At 36.3% G+C, this 25,204-nt stretch overlaps 1 protein-coding gene across 1 annotated transcript in view; it reads left to right on the top strand.

Moving 5' to 3' along the window:
• The window catches only part of CNTLN (centlein), a gene marked incomplete at both ends in the record, with an annotated part of 190,581 nt that overhangs the window by 27,194 nt on the left and 138,183 nt on the right, over positions 1 to 25,204 (top strand). The window contains 5 exon segments of the mRNA XM_082301670.1: positions 2,298 to 2,334; positions 2,338 to 2,382; positions 16,237 to 16,371; positions 16,956 to 17,135; positions 22,562 to 22,695. Coding sequence (XP_082157796.1) covers positions 2,298 to 2,334; positions 2,338 to 2,382; positions 16,237 to 16,371; positions 16,956 to 17,135; positions 22,562 to 22,695 — 531 coding nt within the window.

Raw genomic sequence — 25,204 nt, forward strand, 5'->3', positions numbered from 1 at the left:
GGACTCCACAGAAAAGAAATTACGAAGAAGCATTAGAATTTCTATATTTGAACAGTTTTTGTTTCATTTAAGTTGAGGAATAATGTCCAGTACCTATCATGAACAGTATGTCTCCTTCAGAAACTTGCATAAACTTTTGGGTTAAGTATTATACAAATAAACTATTCAGACATTTTTGCTTACTAACTCCTGTTCCTTAAGGTTGTCTAGAATCTTCTAGTACCAAGTTTTATATACCTACCAGAATGTCTTCTACCATTTTTTTAAAACGAGTATAAGAATGTGACTAATGTTAGCCAGATGCATGTTATAAGCAGGGTGAATCGGTTTCATAACCTGTCATGTTTTGAAACCTGTTTGTTGTTTTGGCTCTAGTGCTCCATTTTTTTTTTAATTTGTTTTTTGGAAGGACATTACAGCATAACTTTTGGAATGCATCAAATAATTTCATATTTGTGTGAATTTCTGTAATCACAGTCTACTTAGTTCTGTTCTTGTCGGTTTTCAAAGATAAACTATGAAAAGCTGTTTGTACTATTTGTTTTACTGCTCATGTGTTTCTAGCAACCTATCATGCAGTTGCTTGATGGTTCTGGTTGCAGGTGATCAGATGCTTTAAGGTCAGTATTTGATGTTAATTTTTCTGTTAAGTTTCTGTCTCACTTAAAATGTTAAATACATTTCAGATATGAAATGTCTTTTGGAATACTTGTTGAATATTCGTGATTTGACTTTTCTCATTAGAGTGCCAAGTTATTTTCTTTATGAAGTAGATTTTTTATTTAGTGACATACAACTGACTAAGACTGCTTCCTGTGTATTTTTATTATTCCTAACCTAAATGTAGCTTAAATGCATACCTTTTCAGGTAGGTTTTTCTTAGTTTTCTTCATGTCTTACAACACATCATTGCTGCTATATTTGCAATTGGAGAGAGCTGTTTAGAGTTATGATGCCTTGAGACCTGAGTTTCCAATGCCCTTACTTCAAATTCTGTACCATTTTATTTAATTCTTTGTTTACTCAAGATTGGACTAGATATTTTAGCAGTCATAGAACTTTATTAAAAACCCCCATGTTATTGGATGGCCTGTTATGACAGTGTAGTTTAGTTTTCATGATCTTTGGTAGCATTAGGCTACACAGTAATACCTAATAGTGGAGAAAAATAATCCTCCATGTATCTACTGTCCTTGTTGGCCACTGTTACAAAATGCTACAGCAGATAAGGCCTTTTGTGTACAGCTGGGTATTTTCATCCACTTCAGATCAGATTTACAGACTCATGTGTACTAGTATTTCATTCCCCTCCAGCTCCGAAACATTCCTTACTTGGTAGAGCAAGAGTTGCTCAAGTAGGAATCCTTTGCTTCCGTAGGTGGCTGATACCAGCCATGATGCAAGTTTTAACTATATTGTGAGAACAGGGATGATCTGTATGAGTTTCTGCTTCCATCAGCTGTGGTGCTGGGATTGCCTGAAATATTTGGACACTTTTAGGGAATATATATTTCTAAGCCCTTTGGTCACGCATATGTGATAAGAACTCTGACTGGTGCTGAGGAATCTGAATATCCTTACTGTTGCAACATTTGTTTTCCTTCTGCCTAAAACAAGCTAGTAAGGGCATCAGTATTTGAACTCAGTTAAGAAGTAAGCTAACAGTGAGATGAGGTACTTCATTAAACAAAGCATTAATGACTCATCAACTGGCATTGTGCAAAGTATTGCAGAGATGGTAATAGCTGTACACTTTCTAACCACATAGAGTGGCTCTGCTCATCCTGCTTACTCAAGCTTCTGAGCTGTCTTTTTTTTTTTTCTGCTGGTAAAAGTTACTTATTCTGTCCCTGTGGAAGATAGTAAAATAATTATCTATGATGTTCAAAAGTGTTGTTTCAGACACAAAAATGCCATGTAACTGTGAGAAGGACTTCACAAACCCAAGTAGCTTGGTGTTCTGCATTGCAAAGAAGGAGCAAAAGCATTTTGCTCATTCTATGTTCAAGTACACTTTCTAATTTGGGAAAGAATGAGACAGGTCATTTCAGCTGCTTTAAAAATATTAAGACCTCTTACTTCTGTTTCTTTTTGAACAAAGTTGCATTAGATGTTTACAGATGTAATTTGCTGTCACTTGCCATATGCTCACTGATTAATTCTGCAGGGCCTGTCAGCTTCAGATAATTTAATTTTCTGTGCTTTAAAATGACATTCATTATCAGGACATGAAAAATTCAAATGATTAACTGCAAATTATGACTAATAAAGTGTCTCTTTTTTTTGTTTGTTTCCAGAGAAAAACAGAAAGCTGAAGTCAAGGACAGAAGAATTTGAGAGATTTTACAAGCCAAAGACAGCAAAATAGAATCTCTAGAACAGGTTTGTATTATGTTTAAATAGAGCAGTTAAGAAAACTTGTCATTGACATCACATTTATGTTTCTCAAAATAGAAAATAATTTGCTATTGTGTCTTAAGAAGAAAGCTTCAGGTGATTCAGAGATTATAACTTTCTGATAAAGTATTATGTAAACTCTTCTGTGTGTTCAAACAGTTGTTACCTAAAAAGTTCATATTTAAACAAATATATAGAAAACATACATACATTATGTATGATATGATGTATAGTAGATACATTGTATTTTATTATAGAATTATTATAGAGATTATATAATGTATAGTATATATAGTATATAATCTATATTATGTACTTCATATACTGTAGAATTATATCTATTATTTAATATATTAGATGTAATATATATTATATCTAATATAAAATGTAGATCTATGAAAGATGTAATTGTAAAATAATACAGTAAACAAAATAAAAATACTGTTTATTATTAAATAAACTTTTATTTTGTATTACAGCAGTGGCTGAAATTTCAGTGTGTTGTCACATCCTCATGGCTGTAGGTGTGATGTGTAAAGTGATGCACACACATCATGTTTAGAAGCCAGCAATGTATGATTACTCCTGCATTTGTATCCAGTCCTTATCTGAAAGACAAAATACCTGTGAAGACCTTTACCAGGAATATGTTTGCAGTACTATGCTTTTAAGAAAGCTGCCTACTGTGGCAGCATCTGAATCTGGGGTGTGCATCTCCATGAGATTGCTTTCTGTGGTTTCAGATCAGTTTCAGAAGCTGAAACTAATTGATCAGAAATCTGAAATTGATGGTGTGATGTAATTACGTCATCCACGTGGCAATGGAGAGAGGCTGGTAACTGTGACTAGAACCGTGGAAAACTGGCAGCCTGGAAAGAAGAGTTTGTCAACAGGATGGTAAAACTCTGGATATACGTACAAACTTGGGAATGAGAGGCTGGAGAGTAACCCCACAGAAAATACAGGGATCCTTGTTGACAGAAAGTTGAGCATGAGTCAGCAGTGCCCTGGCAGCCAGGAGGGCCAGCAGTGTCCGGAGGGGGGCATCAGGCACAGCATTGCCAGCCTGGCAAGGGAGGGGATTGTCCCACTCTGCTCTGCACTGGGGCAGCCTCACCTCGAGTGCTGGGGCAGTTTTGGGCGCCACAATAACGGAGATGGTGAAGGGCCTTCAGGGGAAGCCCCCTTGAGCTGGGGTGACTGAGGTTACTTGGCTTGTTCAGCCTTGCGAAGAGGAGACTGAGGGGAGATCTCATTGTGATTTATGACTTCCTCATAAGGGGAAGAGGAGGGGCAGACACTGGTCCTCTTCCCTTTGGTGACCAGGGACTGGACCGGAGGGATTGGCTTGGAGTTGTCAGGGTAGGTTTGGGTTGGATATTAGGAAAGGTTTCTTCACCCCGAGGGTGGTTGGGCACTGGAACAGGCTCCACTGGGAAGTGGCCATTGTACTAAGCCAGAGTTCAAGAAGCATTTGGACTGCTCTCAGGCACGTAGTGTGATTCTGGAGGTTGTCTTGTGCAGGGCCAAGAGTGGGACTTCATGGTCCTTGTGGGTTGCTTCCAAATCAGGATGTTCCGTGATTTGGTGATTCTAACAGATGAAGAGAACAGAAGTTGTTCTGATGATCATCACAACTCTAATGCAGCCCTTACAATTAGCTTCCCTTAGACTGTCATTGACTTGGGGGGGGGGGGCAGGTTGTGAAGGGCACCAGATGGTGCCAGTGCTGTGTATAAAAGCAATGTACAGAGGTGATGTCATTCTGACCTTCTTGCCTCATCCATTGGCTGGGATGCTGTAGTGTTGAATCAAGAGAGGGATTGTTTCATGAGCGTGTGGTTTTGGTGATTTGGTGTCAAAGAATGGAGCTGGCTTAAAAAACAATGTAGTAAGAAGTGTTCTTATTTATTTTTTACTGAATGTGCTCCTTCTTTGTTCATCTAAGGAGAAAAAGATATTATTTATGTAATTAACATGCAAAATAGGTTGCTTGTGAAAATGTGCGTTTTGACAGAAATGGTAATCAGTGTTCCTTTCTGTAAAGTACAGACAGGAAGACTTGAAAGCTGTGTATTTCAGTCTACTAATTTGTTACATCTACTAAGTTGAGATTAGCCAGTCATGTCTTCTTTTGTTTTTCTCTTCCCCTTCATGCACCATACAAAGATACCAGTTGCAACAGTATAATTTGTTGTAGGGTTTATTGTCTAGGAATTTCTGGGTGACCACCAAAAAGCTGATTGTATAAATCAATGTTGAGTAAGATAAAAAAGAAAAATCAATGTGGTATCTCATCATTTGACATAAATGTAAGCTTATATTGCTTCTAGAAATAACAACAAAACCCTGTAAGGAGATCATGAGATCATATTTCTTGTCTTGTATTATGCTTAGACTTTATCCTGACATGCCTAAGAGGACTTTTAAAATTTCTGTAAATATGACAGTATATTCTCCACAGTCTAGGTGAGTGTCATGGGTTAGCAAGCGTAGACCTGGAAGTGATGTTCTTGCAAAAGGGTGCTTACAGCTTCCTCTGTGACCTGACAGAACCTATCAGCTGGCCAGTTTGAATATGGACAGTTCTTTAAGCCACTTAAAATTGTGACTGCTTCTGTGATCCACACTTAAGAACAGACAAACTCCCCCCCCAAGCTATCTCTTGTTTCCAGTGCTGGGACAGGTGGCTGCGGGCCCCGTGCAGGGGCCAGGCCGGGCCGGGCCACGGCCATCGTGGAGCCAATGGACCTGTTCCACCCTTGGAACCCCCCCCACTGCCCTGCTGTGGCTCGGCTCCCCCCCTCTCCACTTCCATAAGCCACATTCCAGCTGCAAGGCCTAGGTGAGATTAACCCTTTTAGTGCTGTGAAGAGCTGAAAACCTGAGGGAGAAGAAAGAGGAGATGCTTAAAGCTGAAATTCTGTTGTAAAGCTATGATGTATTAGAGTACCCGTTGTAATTTCATGAAGGTATGGGGGGTGGAACGTTCAACTTGTACTTGTGAGCAAAAGCACCTGTGCTGAGATAGGCAGATGCTGATGCAGCTGTAATTTCATGAGAAATTTGAACAGGGAGAGATAGAAGTGATGAGGACTTTTGCTCCAAATGGAAAAGGAGAAGACCTCAGTTCCTAGAGATGCTCCCTGAGATAGTCCTAAAGATGAAGATGAGGAGGACCCTTTGCTCCCAGGGAAGGAGAAGGGCCTCTGTTCTTAGAGATGAAATGCTCCCAGAGATGGGTGAAGAGAACTTTTATTTCTGAATGGCTCAATCTTAAAATTTTACCCCAGTAATTTCAAGAGTGGACCCTTGAAAGCAGTTGTGGGAAAAGCTGCAAGTAGTGGGAAGGGACTCACATGTGAGCAGAGAACCAACCCGGGCGGCTGGCTCGTTGTGATACTGTTTTCATGGCATGGGCAAGAGAGACTCCTCTTCCTAAATGGACTGAACAAGGTTATTATGGAAGTGATAAACAGACTGAACATCTCAAGGGTTGTCTTTTTACATTGTCAGTGGGAGAAGGGAGGAAGGTGGGGGGAGGAGAAGCATTCTGAAGGTGTGGTATGATTTCTTTTTTTTTCTTCTTTTAGGTCTGTTAATATTTCTCCTAATTCTTATCTCACAGAAGGTAAACAGTAATGAGTATCTTGGACCAAAGCACTACAGTGAGATAGATCCATCTAGTTAGTTCTTACTGAAAGCTAAATGAAATTAATTTGTAATGAGATTAGTATCAGAATGGTTCCTATTTTAATAGATACTACTGAAAATCAAGTAAAATAATGAAATTTGGAGACTTATGATTGAGAAATAATATGGTCTTTAATCACATTTGTATAACCTAACAGGGAAGAAGAGTGCTCAGATACTCGTGAGAATTGATACTCATTGCGGCTTTGGGGTTAAAATAAAAGTGGAAATCATCATTATTCAAAACTTCTGCTGTCCAATATCTTTGGAATGGAGTATGTGCATTGAACTTCTGTTTACTTAATAGAACTTCAGCATGACAGCTGGTGACGGGGTCAGTGGCTCTGACCCAGGAAGAGGTGACCGGCCTGGGGAGATGGTCCCGAAAGGAGTCGCCTTCCCGAGGCCCGGTTGTCTTCCCTCAGCTGCTGGCAGGAGGGCCCTTGCAGAGGCTGTCAGCTCTTCAGTGATTATCAGCTCGTGATTCCAGCTCAGCTCTGCAGGGCAGCCTCCAGGCCAAGCCAGACCAGAGAGAGAGACGAGAGGTTCGTGTGGCTGGTTCCGCACAAAGGTAGCTTTATTGTGGGTCCCCTCCGGCGAAGGGGAAAGCCAGGGACGAGAACCCTCTCTGAGCCCCACAGGGCCAGAGGGCTTGCTTTTATAGGGATACAGGGGATGGGTGAAAGCCAATGGGTTACAAAGGATCTGCAGAGTGTCTCCTAAAGGATTGTGGGTCTGTCTTTTCTTGCCGTGACCAAAGAAGTGGTTGCCTTTCCAGGGAGTCCTGCTGGGCAATTGCAAAATCTCTTATCTCAGCAGAGATCCCTCCAGGGTAGGGGCTGGACATACCCCACACTTCAGGTTTTCACCTTTCCTAAATTACAGTGTTGTAATCTTCAGTTTTATGAATAAGACTTCTTTCTGGTCATGAACTTCATATTGTTTTAATGCATTTAAAGTATGAATTAGTGTGGAACATTTAAAGATGTACCATTCAAAGTTTCAAATAAATTTGTTAAAGCACTTAAGATTATTCTTGTCTATTATTCCACATAAATTCAGTACAGAATGTATTGTATTTGAGTTTTCCATTGTACTTTTACTTTGCCCCCTTTTTTTTTTTCTTTTTTTTTATTGGTTTATTGGTAACTTTTGGTCCTGATAGTCACAACTGGGCCTCATCTTGCATATAGATATGTTTATTCTAAATGCTGTGTGGTAAAAATCTTACTCCTTTGAGATTAGTGTCTAGGTTGCTATACTGATTTTTTTACTGTTATTTTTGTTTTATGCAGTGTCTCAAAACTTTTTTTCAGCAGTTATGTATCCCTGACATACATGCATCACTTCTCTGTTTGTTTCAAGGAAAACAATTTCTAACTGCTATGTTTAAGTGGCTAGCACACTCTCTTAGAATTTTAATTCTTCTTCTTCTGAAGACTGATAGATAGCTTACTGCAGAAATCTTTTAATTCTCTTTTTTATTTTTAACCTGTTGTATTTGATTTATAATAATTGTGTGTATCTCAAGTAGATCACTGATGCTGTTTTTTCCTTAAAAAGTAAGGTGAGGTTTTTGGAGGAATGTTTGAAATTTTCAAATTCAAACAATTAGTTTAGCAGATAATGTTGGAGCAGGGAATATTCTTCTGCCATTTACACAATAGATAAATTAAAATATCTTAACCTGTTTTCTTTAGAAGATGACATTAAAGGCATGTAAAAATAGCAGTAAACCTTTTCTTATAACATTGTTAATTAATTAGGTTTCAATTTTGATCTGGAGGAACTAAAGCTAATCTTTTTGTCCTAGACCTTGTAACGTTTCAAAACCTTATCAACTGATTATACTCTAGAGGGGTTAAAATAGTACTAGCTTGCCTCATTATCTGCTCTTGAAAATCTTCAGCTTGCTGTGCAAATCTGTATTAAAGCCCCTTTAATGGGTCCAATTGAAAGAAGCGTAATTCTACCTTCAGGCATTAATTAACACTGATAAATTTTTCTTGACTTTTGTACCTTCACCTGATTATATTTTTCTTTGTAATAAAATACTTTTATTAAATTAAGACAAATGTATGCAGACATTATTACCATCTAAATACTTTATTTTCAGTAGCATGTAAGCTTGATTATTCTTGTGTAATGAGGGACATGACGATAATTTTGGTAATAAAAAGTTCAGGTGAATGTGTCAGCAGTGTTGAGATTATGTGAATTTTATGAACGCTTCGCAAAAAAAGTTTGGTAAATAAGATTTATGGATACTGCAGACAAAGCGTGTTGAAGGGGGCACTAACACAAATTTTTTTTCTTTAAAAAACAGTGACTCGAGTTGTACATTGGAAAAGGGATCAGCCTTCAGTGGTGAAACATGTGTTCTATGTAGCACCTTTGAACTGCATCAGTGAATTATCATATGTCTTTTTACCTTTCTGCTTGACATCTTCTAGTTAGTTTTCTCATAAAATTAAGGAAGGAAACCTTGTTAAGGAGCTGATCTCAGTGAGAAAGATGGGAAGAAAAATACACAAACACTTGAAAATTGCTGATTTTGGTTAACTGATAGAACGCTACCTGAGGTAGGTAGTATGATGACTATGGCTAATACCTGTGGGCTTTTTTGACTGAAGCAATTAATAAGCTGTAAATTACAGTGTACCTTTACAGCTCATTAGTATTTTTGTATGAATTCCCAGTGGGAATGCATTTTCTACCAGTTGAAAATATGTTTCTGTGAGGTAACTTCATTTTGAGGAAATAGTTTTTAAACTTAACTTTTTCCTACTTAACTCTGCAGAAAAGAAGCTATATTGGGTACTTACACAGCTGTGTTGTAAATCTATGCTTTACCTCTTTAATAACTCACATGAGTGGCCGTTCTTGAAGTTGGCTAAAGTTTCTGGGTCTTAGGCTTACTCAGCCTTCATATTCTTAGTGGTGTTTCTACAGAGATAGCCTGAAATGGTACCTGCACTTGGATTAGACAGAAAAATGTACAGTAAGTAAAGGAATGTGGTATCTCTTGTCCTCTGCCAAGTACACTAGTTTGAAATGCATGATTTCTTGAATATTGAGCAGAACTCAGTAGTCAAGCCTAGAAAGAAGAGAGAGATGTGGTCTTTATGATCTCATTCATCCTCCTGTGTTAGTGTCTAGTTGGGAAATTTCTTTACAGCCTGGTAAGAACAGTTATCATGTAGCCAGTGAGAGTTACAACAGAGTAGCTTTTTATTTGAGCTGAAAATGGTTTCTGTAGCAATTGGAATCTACTTTTACTGTGTAAGAGATTAACTTCTTTACTGTTTTTAGTATATTAGTTGGTCATTGTAGTTATGCTTTTTTGTTTTGTTTTTTTCTTTCAGTTCTAAGGTCAGTAGGCTTTTAAGGGGTTGGATTTTATTCCCTGTTTAAGGACGTTTGGTGAGGAAGCTTTTCATGTATCATGGCTTCTTGAATACAGGCAGATTTCCTGAAATTCAAGAAAATGGTTATGGTTTAAGGATCAAGTAGCAGAAAGAAGCAGGTAGAGTCCTGTGAGATTAGATTGTGGCCTTATGAATCTGCTGACAACACTTCAGAAGGAGCTTGTCAGAAGAGTTGATCACAGCAACAGCTGTTCTTTATTTACTACACCTGATCTGGCGGCATTGATGTATATGAGTGTAATGAAATACTGCTGTGTCAGGCATAGATGCTAGTAGGTATTGATTCCTGCAAATCTCAGATCGTCCTGCTCTCTTCCAGAGGCAGAGGCTAACTCTGAGCACCTTGTTTAAGCCTTGCTGGAAAGGAAAGCATAGAAGAAATAATCTAAACCTAGTTCCGTCAAGATTGTGCTCTTCAATGAAAATAAGAGAAAAGCTCATTTAGCAGGGTATTGGATTTGATTGGAAATTAGTAGAGAGAATAGAGGATAGAAAGATCCTTTGGATTTTTTGTTTTCTGACCTAGAAGGCTGTGCTGCTGCTGTTTCAAAGTAGAGCTGCTGAGAGGAAAGAACAGAGAATAAATTTATTAGGCAGTGTTGCTGTACAGCACTGTGTTATGGGTTGTATAGAAAATCTGGTCTGTCCTGGTGTAGAGAATCACTAGCTGTGGCAAGACTGTCAGATTATATTGTCGGTATTTGCTGCAGTTTTCCTGAGAGCTCAGTAGAGTAAAATGGACAGTAAATTTCTAAGTGTAGCAGATGCATTACTGCAATACACACTACTCTGCTTGGTATTGATGCTGAATTTATTATGGAGCTGCAGGTTTTCTATTTTGACGAAATGCTGTCTCATTTCCAAATTAGAGGTGTGTTTTTGCAAAAAACTGTCCCTAAATTTTTTGCCTTTGCAGGGCAAGGAGCTTCTGTGTTCCTTGTTTCAGAGATAGAAAGCCTGTTGTGGAAAACTACATGTGCCAGAAGCAGTATTTGGCTTCCTTGTTAATGCAAAAATGCAGTTGCTGGCAGTGCTTGCTTGCAGCAGAAGGAACTGAGAGAAAGGGATACAAAGGATTGTAAGATATTGTGGAAAATATCAGTAAAGCTTTGTTTTAGTGAACAAGAAGGAATGTGCTGCAGTGGAGTTGTAAGGAGCAGCATGAGGGGAAAGGAGGTGGTGCACATCATAAAAAAGTTCTTTCCAGGCTGTGACCTACTCAGTAGGTTGCTGGTGAGAGATGGTTCCATTGCTGCTGGTGAAAGTGTGGTGCTAGAGTTGCATAAAGCCACAGTTTATTTCCACCACATGTTCAGGTAATGAAAAATTCTATCAGGTGTTTCGATTAAGATAGCAAACTTTGCTGAAAATACCAAATTAATCACACCAGACAAGTCCAAAGAGGGCAATAGGGAACATGGTGTTTATAATAGATTATGCTGTTTGACCCGTCCTTAATCTATGGGTCAGGTGAGAATTCAGGAGCAAGGCTGACTAATAGTAGAGAAGTAAATACATATTCACGACCTGCAGGATGAGCAGGATGAAGTCAGCTGCTCATATTTCTGGTCTGCTTCTCTGTAGAACCATTTTAGTTGATCCTCTTAAAAAAACTTTAAAGAATCTTGATTTTCTTTTCTGCTGCCTGCAAAACAGACCTGTCCTTTTCCAACAGCACATATATGGTAGGAAAGCACATATGAATGGACAATGTTTTAAGAATGTTTTTCCTTGTATACATCTCTAAGTTACCATGTTGTATTTCATGTCTTAAATTGATAGAAATAGGCATTGAAAAATTCTCATTCATTTTGGGAACAGATTTATACATACCTGCTTGCAGGTTAATAATTTTTCTTAGGAACCATTTTTAAAATTGCTTTATCTCAGGGAATCCTGGAGAACATGGGATTGGATGAGGAAGAACAAACTTTGGTGTTACAAAAATCAAGTGAACTCCCCCACTTAAATTACTCTATATTTGTGGTTGCTTTTTTAATTTGTTTAAGATTGTTCTGGCAGAAGATTAGGAATGAAAAGTAAGAATTAAAAATGGGACATGCATTCAAAATACTGTTATATGTGTTACATTTTAATCCATTATGTGTCAGCTGCTACTTTTCATTGTTTTTTCATCCTTGTTAGGAGACAAGTGTCAAGTTGAATACTTAGCTGTGAATACAGGTATGCTCTGGAACCTATGGTAGAATCAGGTAGCACTGTTGGCATTTTACTTCTAGAGCAGTATGGATTTAAAAATAACTGATATTTTATATCATAACTAGCTACTCTCATTCAGACTCTGAAAGGACACTGTACAGACTGTAGAATGCAGCTGATGACTCTCACAGCACATGGTTACCTTTTCATGAACTATTTGCATTGAACTTCTGTTTGTCCTACATCTGAAAATAATTTAAGAATCTAATGAATAGTCATGAGATGAAAGAAAGGGAACTAATTTTATTAGTGTTTTGTTTTGTTTTGTTTTTTTCCCTTTGTTTTGGAGGACTGTATGAGAATATGACTAGCAATGCTTTTTGTTAAATGTGCATATGAGTGCTCAAGAACCATGAGGATTAATAAAGTTGAAAAAATATAGAGAGAAATTTAAGAAAGCTTAATCAAGGGAAGATATAAAATGTCACTGGCACATTTCTAATGGTGTATACTTATTGATAAATTCCTGCTAGAAATTGAAAACAGGAAGGAGAGGAGGGGTTAAAAGTGTGGTAAGTCAACCTCAACTACTTGGTGAGGAAAAAGAGATGATGAAAGGGAGAAAATACGTCGTAAAATGTTGAAGTAGAAATTCTGAGGAGAACTTTAAAAGAAATGGTATTTCCACATTTAAATTTAATAAAATAATTTCATTACTAAATTAATTTTTTTTCTGCGTAAGATGTCAGGATTTTAACTTTATTAATATTTTTCCATGTGCTGTATTAGAAGTGGACTACTGCACACTAAAAGCTTCTGATAAAGAATGCAATGAAGAAAGCACAGAATTTAATATTTGTTACCCTGATCCTTTTGGTAGTAAAAATCAAATGCATGCCCCTTTGTTGCATTCATAGATGGACTCCATTAATATTGTTGTGCACAGAATTTTTTCATGAAGTGCTTCAACACCCAGTGTGTTGGTGCATTTCTGTATTAGCAGCAACATTGAAGGATATGTCAGTTTTGCATTTCTGCTAGATAGTTTTTACTCCAGTTTTGGTTAACTGCTTCAGATGAAATAAAATCCACTCTTACTTACATTTTATGAACCTATATAGAGGTAGCTATGCAATACTGATTTAGTAGTGGAGTCTGATCTGATTTCAAAATGCAGAGTTAGGAGCTGGTTTCCCAACATTTTTGCCTCAACTGCCAAAATAAGAAAATTTGGAAAGCACTTAATGTAATAATAACATGTACAGCTGTTGTTTCATAGTTCTTTCTACATGCTTTTTATGTAGTAGATTAAAAAATATTTCACTAAAGACTGGAATATCAGTGATGATATCTGCAATATCAAACAGTATGTAACTTCTGGTAATTGTGTCCTAACTCACTTTTTTTTTTTTTAATCAGACTCCTGGAATTAAAGGTTTGCTTTTGTCACCCCTTTCACTGTCTCCACAGTGAAAATTCACAAATGGGTAAAAATGAGGTTTTAATTTAAAACCTTTTTTTTTTTTTTTTGTCTGTTCACATGAAGTATGGACAGATAATTTTAACATCCTACTGCTGTGAAAAGACTTATGTGTTCAGATTTAGGACAAAAAAAGGCTATTGTGTCCTTTTGGTTTTGATCTGTTGTTTTCATAGCAGATTTTTCTCAGTTTGACTTAGTATGTGATTTTGCTTCCTCTTCAGATTAATATGAAGGTATTTAAAAAATAAATAGTATTTGGTAGTAAACAGTGTAGCTATATTATGGAAGCAAAAAAATTGTATTGTACTGTAGGTAAAGAGATGCCATGGGAAAGGATGAAAATGAATTCTGGAATGACAGTCCTGTGAGCATCAAAAGGTCTGCTCCACCAGGTCACAGTGTTTCTTTCTGTGTACTGTTGCCTGGAGCACTCTGGGCTCCAGCAGTATACAGGGGATACTCTTTGATTCTTCCCACCTAAACAGAAGGGTAAAATCAGATTCTTTTGGTTTTGATTAGAACAAATTCATTTTAGAATAGGTTTCTTTCTTGGAAGTTTGTCAAAGTGTACTTTAAATGTCTTAGTTACATTAGGGTTTTTTATGGTTCTTGACCACCAAGCTGTCAAACACTGCTTTTGCCCTATTGTATTCAAACAAGGATGACTGAGTCAACTCAAAGTGCAAGTTGAGATTGTTCTTGTGTAGTGTCAGACTGTCTATATAGTATCTAGACAAAAATCAGTAGATACTATGGGAATAGATGAATTCCTGATGGGTGTTTTACCTGGTGAAATCTGTCAAAATAACCTCATGTCAGAAGTTGCCCCATGTGTTGATTTGGTATCTTTTTTTCGCTGCTGTTTCCCTTGCCTACCAGAATAGGGTAGTCTTTTAGGAACACTGCTTGTGTTCTCTGCTGTAAGAAATCAATCTTTACTCTCCTATTATATGAAGTAATATATAGGTTGAGGAAGCAAAGTACAAAAACAGCTGCACAGGAAAAGGCAGATGATAGTTTACTTAATTGTCTGTATCTCAGAAATTCCTTTTTATGACCCTTATTTCTACCCAGTTATGGCTCCTGTGTAATACTTCTGGTTTTTTCTCTTCTTTATAAGTGCATGAAGTAAGCAGATATGTGAGTAAAAGTTCAATTCATTTAGAGGAAAAGATAAGAGCATGCAAAGTGATGCCCCAAAAAAATGCTTTGAAACATAACATTTTTTTTCCATGCAAGTGTAACTCACCTAGGTAATGTTTCACTACTGCTGCAGTAGATGACTTTGTAGACTACTCAGGTGAGTTTGCTGCTTAGTGATCGATGTGGTGTATTTGCCTTTTGATTGATTCAAAGTGCTAAGTCAGTCAGTTGTGGAGATAAGTAATTAGTGTGCAAGTCTGATTCAGGATAACCTGTCTGACTATTCTGCAAGGTATTCACAGTAAGTAGTTTATTTCAGTTGAAAATTAATCCTGAGCAATACAGAACAAACATTTGAAATATCTAGTTGCACTTTTGTACCATCGTGTCTCTGTTAATTCCCTAAATTGCTGGAAAACATCCCATTCAAAACAGAACCCAAATATATCTGATTTTGCTTCACAAATACACATATGCTTACCAGTTTCTGCACAGTGTATAATGAAACTAGGTACTAGTATGATGTACCTGTGTTCTCAGGAATTAGATGCCTTAAAGAGCTGGAGCTTTTATGAAAATGTGTGTTTGTGAATTTTTAGGTCAGAGCCAATAGTTTCTTTCAGACAGGTGAGATTTTTAATGATGTTTTAAGGATGTCTTCAAGTACAGACTTTTGATAAATGTTAAGTAGTAATGAGCTAGAAGGAAGACTCAAAGGAGCCGCTTACTCTAATTCCATGAGGGCCAGGGAGTGGGAGGGTAACAAACAAAATTACTGATGCTTTCCATAGTAATGTGGATACATACCTTTTTAAAGATTCAACTAAATCATCTCTGCCAGCAATAGTTTATTTCTGCAAGTGTAATAATATATACAAAAAGCAAATGTTTTGTCTTTTGAATGGTGAAAATGCGACTTCAAATGTACTGTTTTGCGTGTTTTTTACCCAGCACATTTTCCTTCTTTTTTATGTCTGACATAGTTATGAACCAGATGTAAGCTTTAGACAGTGAAAACTCTTACATGTATTATCAGATGTATTGTGGAATAATCTAGAGGATTATTGTTTTGTTGTTAATTTTTCATATTTCCATACACGTTTCATTTTAGCTTGTGTATTAAAAGTGAAGCAGATAGACTTCAGTACTGACGTGAAAGTTTCATCAATTTTGTACCACAGTTATGGTGTCACTGCTAGGAAAATACTACAGATTAATGCCCTTTTGATTTAGAAAGAGGTGAGACAAAATAGACTGTGGAATTAAAGCAGACTCCTTCAGAAAAACACAGTTCTAATGGCATTGCAAGTATCATGAGAATCAAATGAAATTATCACAGAAACTTGAAGTTCTTGTTTTATGGCAGTGGGATTTTTCTGTATGTGGGTGAGCTGACCCATAGTATGTGTTGAGCAATGTTGTATTATTTTCCTTGAGCTCTAGATTCAGCCAGACTTAATTCTCTTTAAAACTATTTTGTATCGTAATCGTTTTGGTAGCCTCACTTAATAGTCATTTCTGTTTACTGTCACAAAATATGGAAGTTGTGGAGAATTTTGAATTCAGCTCTTTGGTTTAATTTTTGATGTGCTAGCAGTGCAAGTTAAATGGTATTCTAATATATTCTTAATCCATAAACACAGATATAACTTCTGTAAATGACTGTTTTTCTATAAGCTTCATTGAGTAATTTCCATTCAGTTCTGCATTTATAGGCTTCTTTGTTCAGTAGCAGCAGAATATTTGGTTCCTCATTTGCATTACTGTGTCTTACAGTCATTCAGCTTTGAGTATGATTAAAGTACTAATGAATTAAAATAATGCTGTAAAAACTGCATATGTCAGTTACATTTCATAGGCCTAAAACACAGGACATGCATGCTCTTCTGCATTTGCTTTTTGTCTATGAACAAATTTTTTTTTTTTAAATAGAGACTCACAGGACAGCAGCAGGAGATAAACGGCTTAATGCAGAGAAAAAGTGCTGTGGATAAGGAAAATACCCGTTTGAAGAATGAATTTGGTAACTTGAACCGGAAATTTAAAGATAAAAGCCAAGAACTTAAGGTATATTGACTTGTACATAGTTTTGTAAGACTGTAGCTTTGAAGTACTTCTTTAAGCAATGTCAGCCTTTGTGGCACAGAAAGTGACAAGCTTGGAGAAAAAATTGCCTTAGGCCTTGCTATACCTTACCGTTTTCTCACATACCAACTGAGAAAGATGCTTTAAAGCCAAGAATCCAAGCTTGTAACTTTCAGATAAATAGTTAATGATGGAAATGGAGCAAAGAAAGTAGAAGTGTGAAGATGTGGCTTCTTGTAATTAGATTCTGATGGGACTGGCATTATTAATTGATAAAGCTGAGGTCTGGGAGGATATGTCTGTGTGGGTCTCAAAAATAGCTGGGGACAGCATCAAAGGCAGCTTGATCAATTAATGGGCTCTTTGCAAATGTGTACTCATCAAAGCTGTCATCCAGCTAAAAAATATGACCCTTCCACCTGCATGAAAGAGGCCAATAAAAGTACACAGGTGACCTTGGCCATCAAATATAGAAGAAGCTGCTGTGAGGGTAAAACTGCACAGTTTATATTTGCTGATTAGTTCTCACTTTTTTGTTTATCGGCCCTTGTGGTACTGTTCTACAGGACACTGAGGAGTGTGCACGAAAGAAGGAAGAGCAAAACAGACTGGTTATAAAAAACCTGGAGGAGGAAAATAAGGAATTAAATACATGCTGTGCTGACCTGCTAAGTGACCTGGAGAAACTGAGGAAACAGGAGGCACAATGGAAAAGGGAAACATCTGGCAATGATGCCAGAATAAAGGTATGAAGTGGAATGGACTCCTAGATGTTATTTGAGAATTAACTTCTCCAGACATTTCACTACAAGTTATTTTCTTTAAATAGCAAGTTATATATTCAAATCTACCAGTGGGGACTTGCATTCATTTACATTCTATCACTTAAGACCCACAGCTTTTTAAAAATTGATGCTGCAAAGCAGGAATCTGACTTCAAATAGTCATCTTAAAATGTAATCATTAAAAAATAGAAGATGCTGTACTTTCAGATAATATATATGTGTGTAAAATAATAAAAGCTTAAAAGTATTACCACAATTTTTTTCTTGATTTGTAATTTATTTACCTATAATCTTGTTGCAGTAGATTTGATCTTCATTGTTTTGGAAGAACATGTAGTTCCAAATACACTGTGTCCTGGCCTCCAAAGATCTCTGTTCTGTAATGGGTCTTATTATTGCTTAGAATATATTAAAAAGTTTATGATAGTTTATGGTAAAGCAAAAAAAGGAAATAACTGAATACATGGTACAGAGTATTTTCTCTTATTTAGATGATACTTTTTCCTGTTTCCTGGTGGAAATTGGCTAGTGTTTTTTAAATTCCTCCAAGAAATGAGCCACAAACATGCTATCTTAGTGTTCAACAGCTGCCTATATACACACCTAGGTAGTGGATTCTTTTTGTTTACATGACTAATGTACACTTACAATGCTGTGTTCTTTTACATTATCGAAGTATATTCATTGCCTTAACTATCTAATTAACACGTCACCCAGAAATGCCCTTTTTTCCTGAACTGGGAATTTTGGTGATGCTTCTGATTGTTACGGTGATGGAAACTCTTTTGAAAGAGCTTAATTCAGATCTCATGGGAAGTAAAGTTCTTGCAAATTGACTTCTTTGGACTGGTTATGATGAAAGCGTTATAGGGTTCCCAGGAGAAGAAATTATTTGTTGATTCTTGGGAAAGAAAAATCTACTGTGTGCCAAACTGATAAAATAATTTTTAAGTTGTCAAATGTAATACTTGTAATATTGGACAAATTATTGAAAATCTGATACCCATCCCTTCAATGAACACAGAATAAGTTTTATGTCTCTGTCTTTGTGGCTGATGAGGCACATTGATGAGTGAAAGAGCTGGGTGATTGTAGGGATGAGAATTAGCAGTGTTGGTATTTCAGAGGGGTTTTACAAGCAGGTTCAGCTGGTGTCTAGAGTGTGACAGAGGGTACTTCTGGGGATGGGTGTTGCCTGAGACAGCCAGGGATGTCACACAGTTGGATTTGCTGTTTACAAACAAGGAAGAAGAGATTAAGAAAATAATAATCAGTGGCAGTCTTGGCTATAATGACCATGAAGTTGTCAAGGCCAAGAACTTGAGACAATGATGGAAGGAAAGTAGCACAGTAGAGTCCTGGAATTAGAAGCAGAGTCTTCAGCTGTCCAGGGAACTTGTCTGTGGAATCCTGTGAGAAGCAGCCTTGAAGAGTAAGGAGCTCAGGAAAAAAAGTGGATGCATGAGGAGATCAGCTTGGCGAAACAGAATTCACCACTAGACTCCAGTGTAGGCTGCAGGTGGAAAACAGTATTCAAGAAGTGGAAACAGTGAAATCTGTAAAGGAGGAGTTGAGAAACATTGTCTGGAAGGGTGGTGGTAACCTACCTGCAGTTTAGAGTTGCAAATAATGACTGTTAAAACCAGAGTTTCTTGCACTGCTTTATCAGTGAAAGGCTGAACAAGGAAAATGGGGATCTGCTGCTGAAATGTAACAATTATAATTACAAAAGGTAATAGATACAGCAGAGGTACTAAATACTGTCTTTCCCTCAGTCTTCTCCAAGACGTCCCCAAAAGTTTGTGCCTAGAGTGAGACTTCAGTGTGAAGTACTAAGAATGGATGTGTTGGAAGATACCTGAGGGAACTTGACTAGTACACGTCCATTGGGACAGCCTGAGATGAACTGCGTCCAGGGGTGCTGGGAGTGTTGGCTGCCTCTCAGCCTTTAATTTGGGAGTTGAATCAGCATCTTTTTGTACATGTTTTTTAGTAATAAACAAGGAATTTTACAATATTAAAGATGTGTTGTATGCAGATGTTATCCATGTTAGTCTCCTCTATCTGAAAGAATAAAAAGAGTCCTTATCAAAATGAGCTAACCCAACATTGCTTTTAAAATGTGTATTAGATGCTAGAAATGTAACATCTAAATCACAGATTGCTTCTTTGGAAAAATGGTCGCCTGTACAGAGGCTGAACTAAGTGTTATTAACCTTCCCCCCCCCCCAGTCTTTAAACCATATCCATTGAAGAAAAGTGCCACTTCTCACTTTCAAAACTGGTTGTTTTTCCTAACCTACTGTAACCTGAATTTGGGTATAAAATCAACTTCTTCAAATTGAGAGAAAGGAAAAGCTGCTATGGCTAGTTTGTCCTTTCAAAGAACATTTCTTTAAAGTTTTGTCATATTAGCTGAAATCAGAGTGAGACAGGTTAACAGGAGGATACCTGATAAGGTGGCAAAAAAGTTGACAGTAGTGTTTTATTGTTTGTCTTTTCTGTATGTACCTTCATGTAAATAACGTACAGTGTACAGAAAGTTGACTTAGGTCTTTGCTTTCTGCCTAAAATAGTTCTTGAGAACTTTTTGTGCTTCTTTTGTGCTTCCCAGAGTTTTCTATATATCCAAAAAGTGAACAAGTGGAAAAGTTGCCAACCAGCCATCTGTCTCCCTATCTAAGAATCAATTAGGTATTTGAGTTATTTGATTGTTCTTTAGGTGAAGGTTACTTAAGCTATTGTTTATTATCAAGATGACTTTTTCCCCAAACTCAAGTCACAAAAGGTTTTGTATGTAGATGACAAAACGTCAGGCTGGCAGATTTTAAGTGGAAGTGAAGTAAAAGCTAGTGGAATTGCTTACTGGTGCGTTGTTTGTTTGTTTTTGTTAATTCCTAGTTAGCATGGTACTTTTTGAAGTTTCTAGAGTCTGAAGGTCAGAACTTCCAAAGAAACAGCCATCTGTCTCAAGAGGAGCCTACGATTTTAGTTCCACTGAAAAATGAGAGTTTTATTGAGATGGGACCTTGAAAAATTACTCTCACTTCTGTCATAATATGTAACAGGAAAAAGCGTGAAAACAAAGCTACTGTCTTTGAAAGTGACTTTCAACGGGTTTGAAGCTACAAATAACAAAACTGTAGTGTTAATTCATAGTGACTCCATAATGGGCATAACTGTGCTGCCTCATGCCTTGGTTTTTTATGCTTTTCATTTTGAAGTTCTTTTAAATTTACCTTCTCTTGCTGTCTGGCAGTGTTCAAGTGTGGGTTGGATAAGGCCTTGAACAAGCTGACCTAGTAGATCTCCCTGCCCATGGTGGGGAGGCTGGAACTAGATAACCTTTCAGATCCTTTCTAACCCAAACCATTCTATGATTCTGTTTTAGATTTCTGATTTCAGTATTAAGCTGAGCTTTTGTACATCAGTATGCAGTATTTCAGTAGGTAAGGTGTTTGTATAACAAGTTTTTTCTTTCCCTATTTTCATGTTTTTCAGTAATGCTTCCAAAAAACTCAAGCTTTCAAAATTGGTTCAAAAGATTGACCTGATTAATTTCTTACTTGAAAGCAAGAGCTGGAGTCACATATGTCACAAATGGAAGTACTGAAGGATACTTTTTTATAATTTTAAATTCTGCCATTAGATAACTTCTAAAGTTGTATTTATGACAAAATAATGTGTTACGTATTCTCTGTATTGTACCGTGCAATGGATGACAGGAACTTACAGCACTGGTAACGTTAGATTTTTTTCATCCCTTCCATGGAAAACCTCTGCAACTCTATGGTGTGGTATTAAAAATAGTCATATAGAATTTATTCACAGAATATATGAACTATTACAGTTTTTGTTCACATATTCAATACCTTTAGCTGCAGAGGAGAAAAATACTGAGGAGAAGCCTTACAATTATTTGTCTGCAAGTTACAAATACCTTATATTACATTTAAAAAATTTCTTCATATGTTGATAGTGAACTGTTTCCTATCATTTTGATTTTTTCGTTATTCAAGGAAAAATAAGGCTTTTTACCTAGCCTTTGATATTGAATGGTGATTCCTTTGTTGGGTACACCAAGTATATAGCCTGATATTTATCAAGAAACAAATTAATTTCCTACCTCATTCACCTGTGAATTTTGGTATTTCCTTACATCAATGTTACTGTTATTAACAGGACATCACAGTTCTTGCAAAATTTCATGGAATTTGATTGTAGTACACTTCTCATACATCTAAATACTTATAAGACATTTTTATGCAATTTTAAGGAATTTTATTTAGAATTTAATTATTCACTTTTCAGTTATAGAAATATTTTTATAACCTCAGTATTTGAGATATTGCTGAAAGGGAAAAATATACATTTCTTTATGTCTCTAACGAAGTCTGTATGTAAATGGAAAACTAATACACTCTTGGCAGTAGATTAGGGATGATATTCTACTAGGAGGCTTTTATTTTAAATTATTAATGAATCATTGAATATTTGCCTTACTGAGAACGAGTGGTTGCATCTGTGAGTAGCATGATTCCAAAGCAGGTCTAAGGCTTTTGCCAGCATCTGAAATTCTGTTCTAGATATTGCTGTAGTATTTGTATTTCCATTCTTGCCTCAAAACACTCTGGGGAGAACAGTCATACAAAGCTTCCTGAGGACTGATGTGCTCTTCTGAGGGAACTCTGGCAAGGTTTATGTAGAGATTGAAGTCTTGCTTGAGTAAGGTGCCTTATTGCTGTGTTTCCTGGGTACACCTTCACAGTTTGCTGACTAACTTCTAGCTTAGGGCAAAAGGCAGAACCTTGCTTGTTTGCACTGTTTTCAGTGAGCACTTTCAGAAATTTTCTTGTATGCTGTTTCTTTTCCTGAATAAACTATTCCTTGCATTGTATTAACAGATCAAAATAAGAGCAGGTTCAACAAGTAGTCTCAAAAATGAATCTGTATCTGTGGTTCTTAGTTCATATACACAATATTGTAAATTTTTCTGAGAGCTGAAAACAATGAATGCATAGCTGCTTTTTTTTAGAAGCTTCTACATAGAAAACAAGGTTTAATCAGTTCAGTAGTTAAATAGGGAACTACTGTTTTGCAAAGATTTAATTCAGGATCCTCCTTCCACATCCAGCAATTGAACTAAGGAAAACTTCTTAGAGTAAAGAAGCTGTGGCCACCTAAATTTGGAAATGCACTTTTTTTTCTGGTACTTTACATTTTTCATACATGCTCATATACCTATATGTATTTGCTTAGACCACAATAAATGTATGCATGTATGTATGGACACATCTATATATCTATTTACATAGATAACTTGCATAGTAGATTTTAATTATTTCTTCTGCATTAGCTTTAATAAATTTCATATACTTTCTTTGCAGAATTTGGAAACTGATTTAGCAGAGACAAGACAACAAATAAAAAGTTTGCACAGTATATGCTGTAACTTGTCATCTCAGGTAGCTGTGAAAGAGGAAGAACTTTTCCAAAAGGATTGTGATGTGGTCAGAGCTAAGTAAGTATTTCATAATGACTTTAAGTCTGAATCCTCTCAAAAGGACTGTTGTTCCACTTACAAAGCAGTATCATGCATTAGAGATGTGCAACAGTGTGTTTTAACATTCTGTTGCACAAGACCTAAGGCTCTTGGAAGTCTACCAGTTTATGTAGACTCGTTCTGATACATTTTGACTCTTGGTGTATCTTACCAGTTTTTGAGTAGTGATAGACGTAAAACATTACAGTTCTGTAATTAGCTTTGGGTCAGAGAACTACCAATCTCTACTGAAAGTAACAAAGTAACCATTATGATTAGTGACATAAACATTAATTAGAAATGCTAAATGCCCTAAACTTGAAAAGGCTTTAAGCCCAAGTTTAACTTTTTAATTAGAGTCATATCTGACAAGTCAGCAAAAGTCTACATAGGCCTGTGCTAAAGGTTTAAAGTGCAGTGATTTAAGCTTTATCTTAGGTCTCACACACTATTTCTGAATCTGTAAGATTAGTGCTGCATTATTTGTGTCTTTGAAAAGAAGTAAAGGACAGAATGAATTACATGAATTGAAAAGACTACTGGATTCCCCAGAATGAAGGTAATGTCAGAAGATAATTGGTAACTTTAAGTGGATTGTCAGGAAATTGCCTGTTTTTTACTTCTTAATTTCAGAGGCATACACAGTGTTTAACTTCTATGTTAGATAAATAATATTCCCTTCAATATTCTTTAAATTGATGTTTTGCCTGAAGAGTTGCAGTTGGGAAGTAGAAGTAATTGGTATGGATACTTCTCTTTACTTTCCAAGCACAAATATTCTTTCTATCAGGAGTCACTATCTACATGTTTTTTGAGGAAAAAACCAAAAAACAAGAAATATGACCAAAAAACAAGAAATATGACCTAAATTGTCTTCTTGTTGAAATCTTTACAAGAAAACTGATGTCTTGTTTTATTCATGTTTAAAAGGAATAATACCAGTTTGGTTTAAAAAAGTCAATAAACATGGGCAAGCTTATTGGGAAATTGTATTGAAAGAGGAAATCAGTAGCATTTGTGAAATTCAGCAATGGACTAATAGAATTTATCTCCTGAAATTATTCTCAGAAAAATATATATGTGTGAGGACAGAAAAGAAGGCATTTTAGTCAAGTAATCAAATTTACAAACTTACTGCTTGCTGGTTTCAGCTTAGGATATTGCAGTCTGAGTTGGCCAAATCATTGAACTTCAAATTTCTCAAAATATGTTCTTTGTTATTCACTACAAAACAACCTCTTAGAATTTGGCACAAACATCTCATTAAAATATGGAATTAAAATAAGGGCATTTTTGAACATAAGGTCTGAACATGAGGTAATAAAGAGATGAACAGCATACTTATTTTAAAGTTAAGTCGTTTTCTATGTTTTTTTCCATAAAACCAGTCCTCTAAATTTAAGGAAAACAGTTTGGTAAATCAATCAAGATGGGGGTTTTTGTATGCTTTAATGTTTTCCTACCTTGATACTTAATGGTATTGCAATGAATAATAGTATTTTTGATATCACTAATATGTGAATTACACTTCACATGTCTGTATGTATATGTTTGATCAATATAATTATAATTCATTGTCTGCTAACTTCTTTCTGCTAATCTTTCTCAATGAACTTCAGCTACAAATTTCTTGTTGACATTTCTGTTATGAAGAAAGAAGGCTTATGCTTATATTTTGTAAAATTCACAGTTCCGGTAGTTAGCAATACATACTAAGAATTGCAAATAGTCTGTACTTTTACAGTACAGAATATTGAAATTTCTCCTAATCCTCCGGAGATGTCAGTATGTAGAGAAAACTAATTTTCTGTTGTTTCTCAATGAAAAAAAATAGTGAAAATTATGCAGGTCTTTGTAAACAAAAGACAAACTCTTATTTAAGTTAAAGTAACAACTCCTCAGTTAAGGGAAAAAATCTGAGGAGAAAATGAAGCCTTTCCATCTTCACATCTAGGCCAAGGTCTTACAACTGTGTTGACTTCACAACGAAAGCATTTAATTTTTCCTTTTTATGGTTACTGGGATTTTTAATCAGTTTAAAACTTAGTCTTATCAAAGTATCACATTGAATGCTTGGTTTTCATTTGATACTGCCAGAAAATTCTTTGACAAATAGTGTGGAAAATACCCCATTCTCCTTACTATCTTCAGTTTCCCATTATCAATTTCAAACTTTAGAGCTGAAAAGACAATCTAACTTGGAAACGTTATCTGTTCTCACCAGTGCTCTGTCTCCCTGTTTTTTGCCTTCCTACTGTCCCCAACCTTCCATTCAGTGAAAACAGAGCAGGAACATAATTGAAATTGTTAGAAACAAGCTCTGGAAGAAGAAAGAAAGGCAACTGGCTTCCTTCATTTGGTGTCTTCTTTCATATGCACCATAAGTAGATTCAGAACAATACACGTTCTGCTGACACCTTGGTGACACTGTCCAAAATTTTTTACTAGGTGCTAAATTCAATTGGAAAAGGAAGTCTCCAAGGGAATA

This window comes from Coloeus monedula (genome assembly GCF_965178545.1).
Source record: "Coloeus monedula genome assembly, chromosome: Z".
Classification (NCBI taxonomy): Eukaryota; Metazoa; Chordata; class Aves; order Passeriformes; family Corvidae; genus Coloeus; species Coloeus monedula.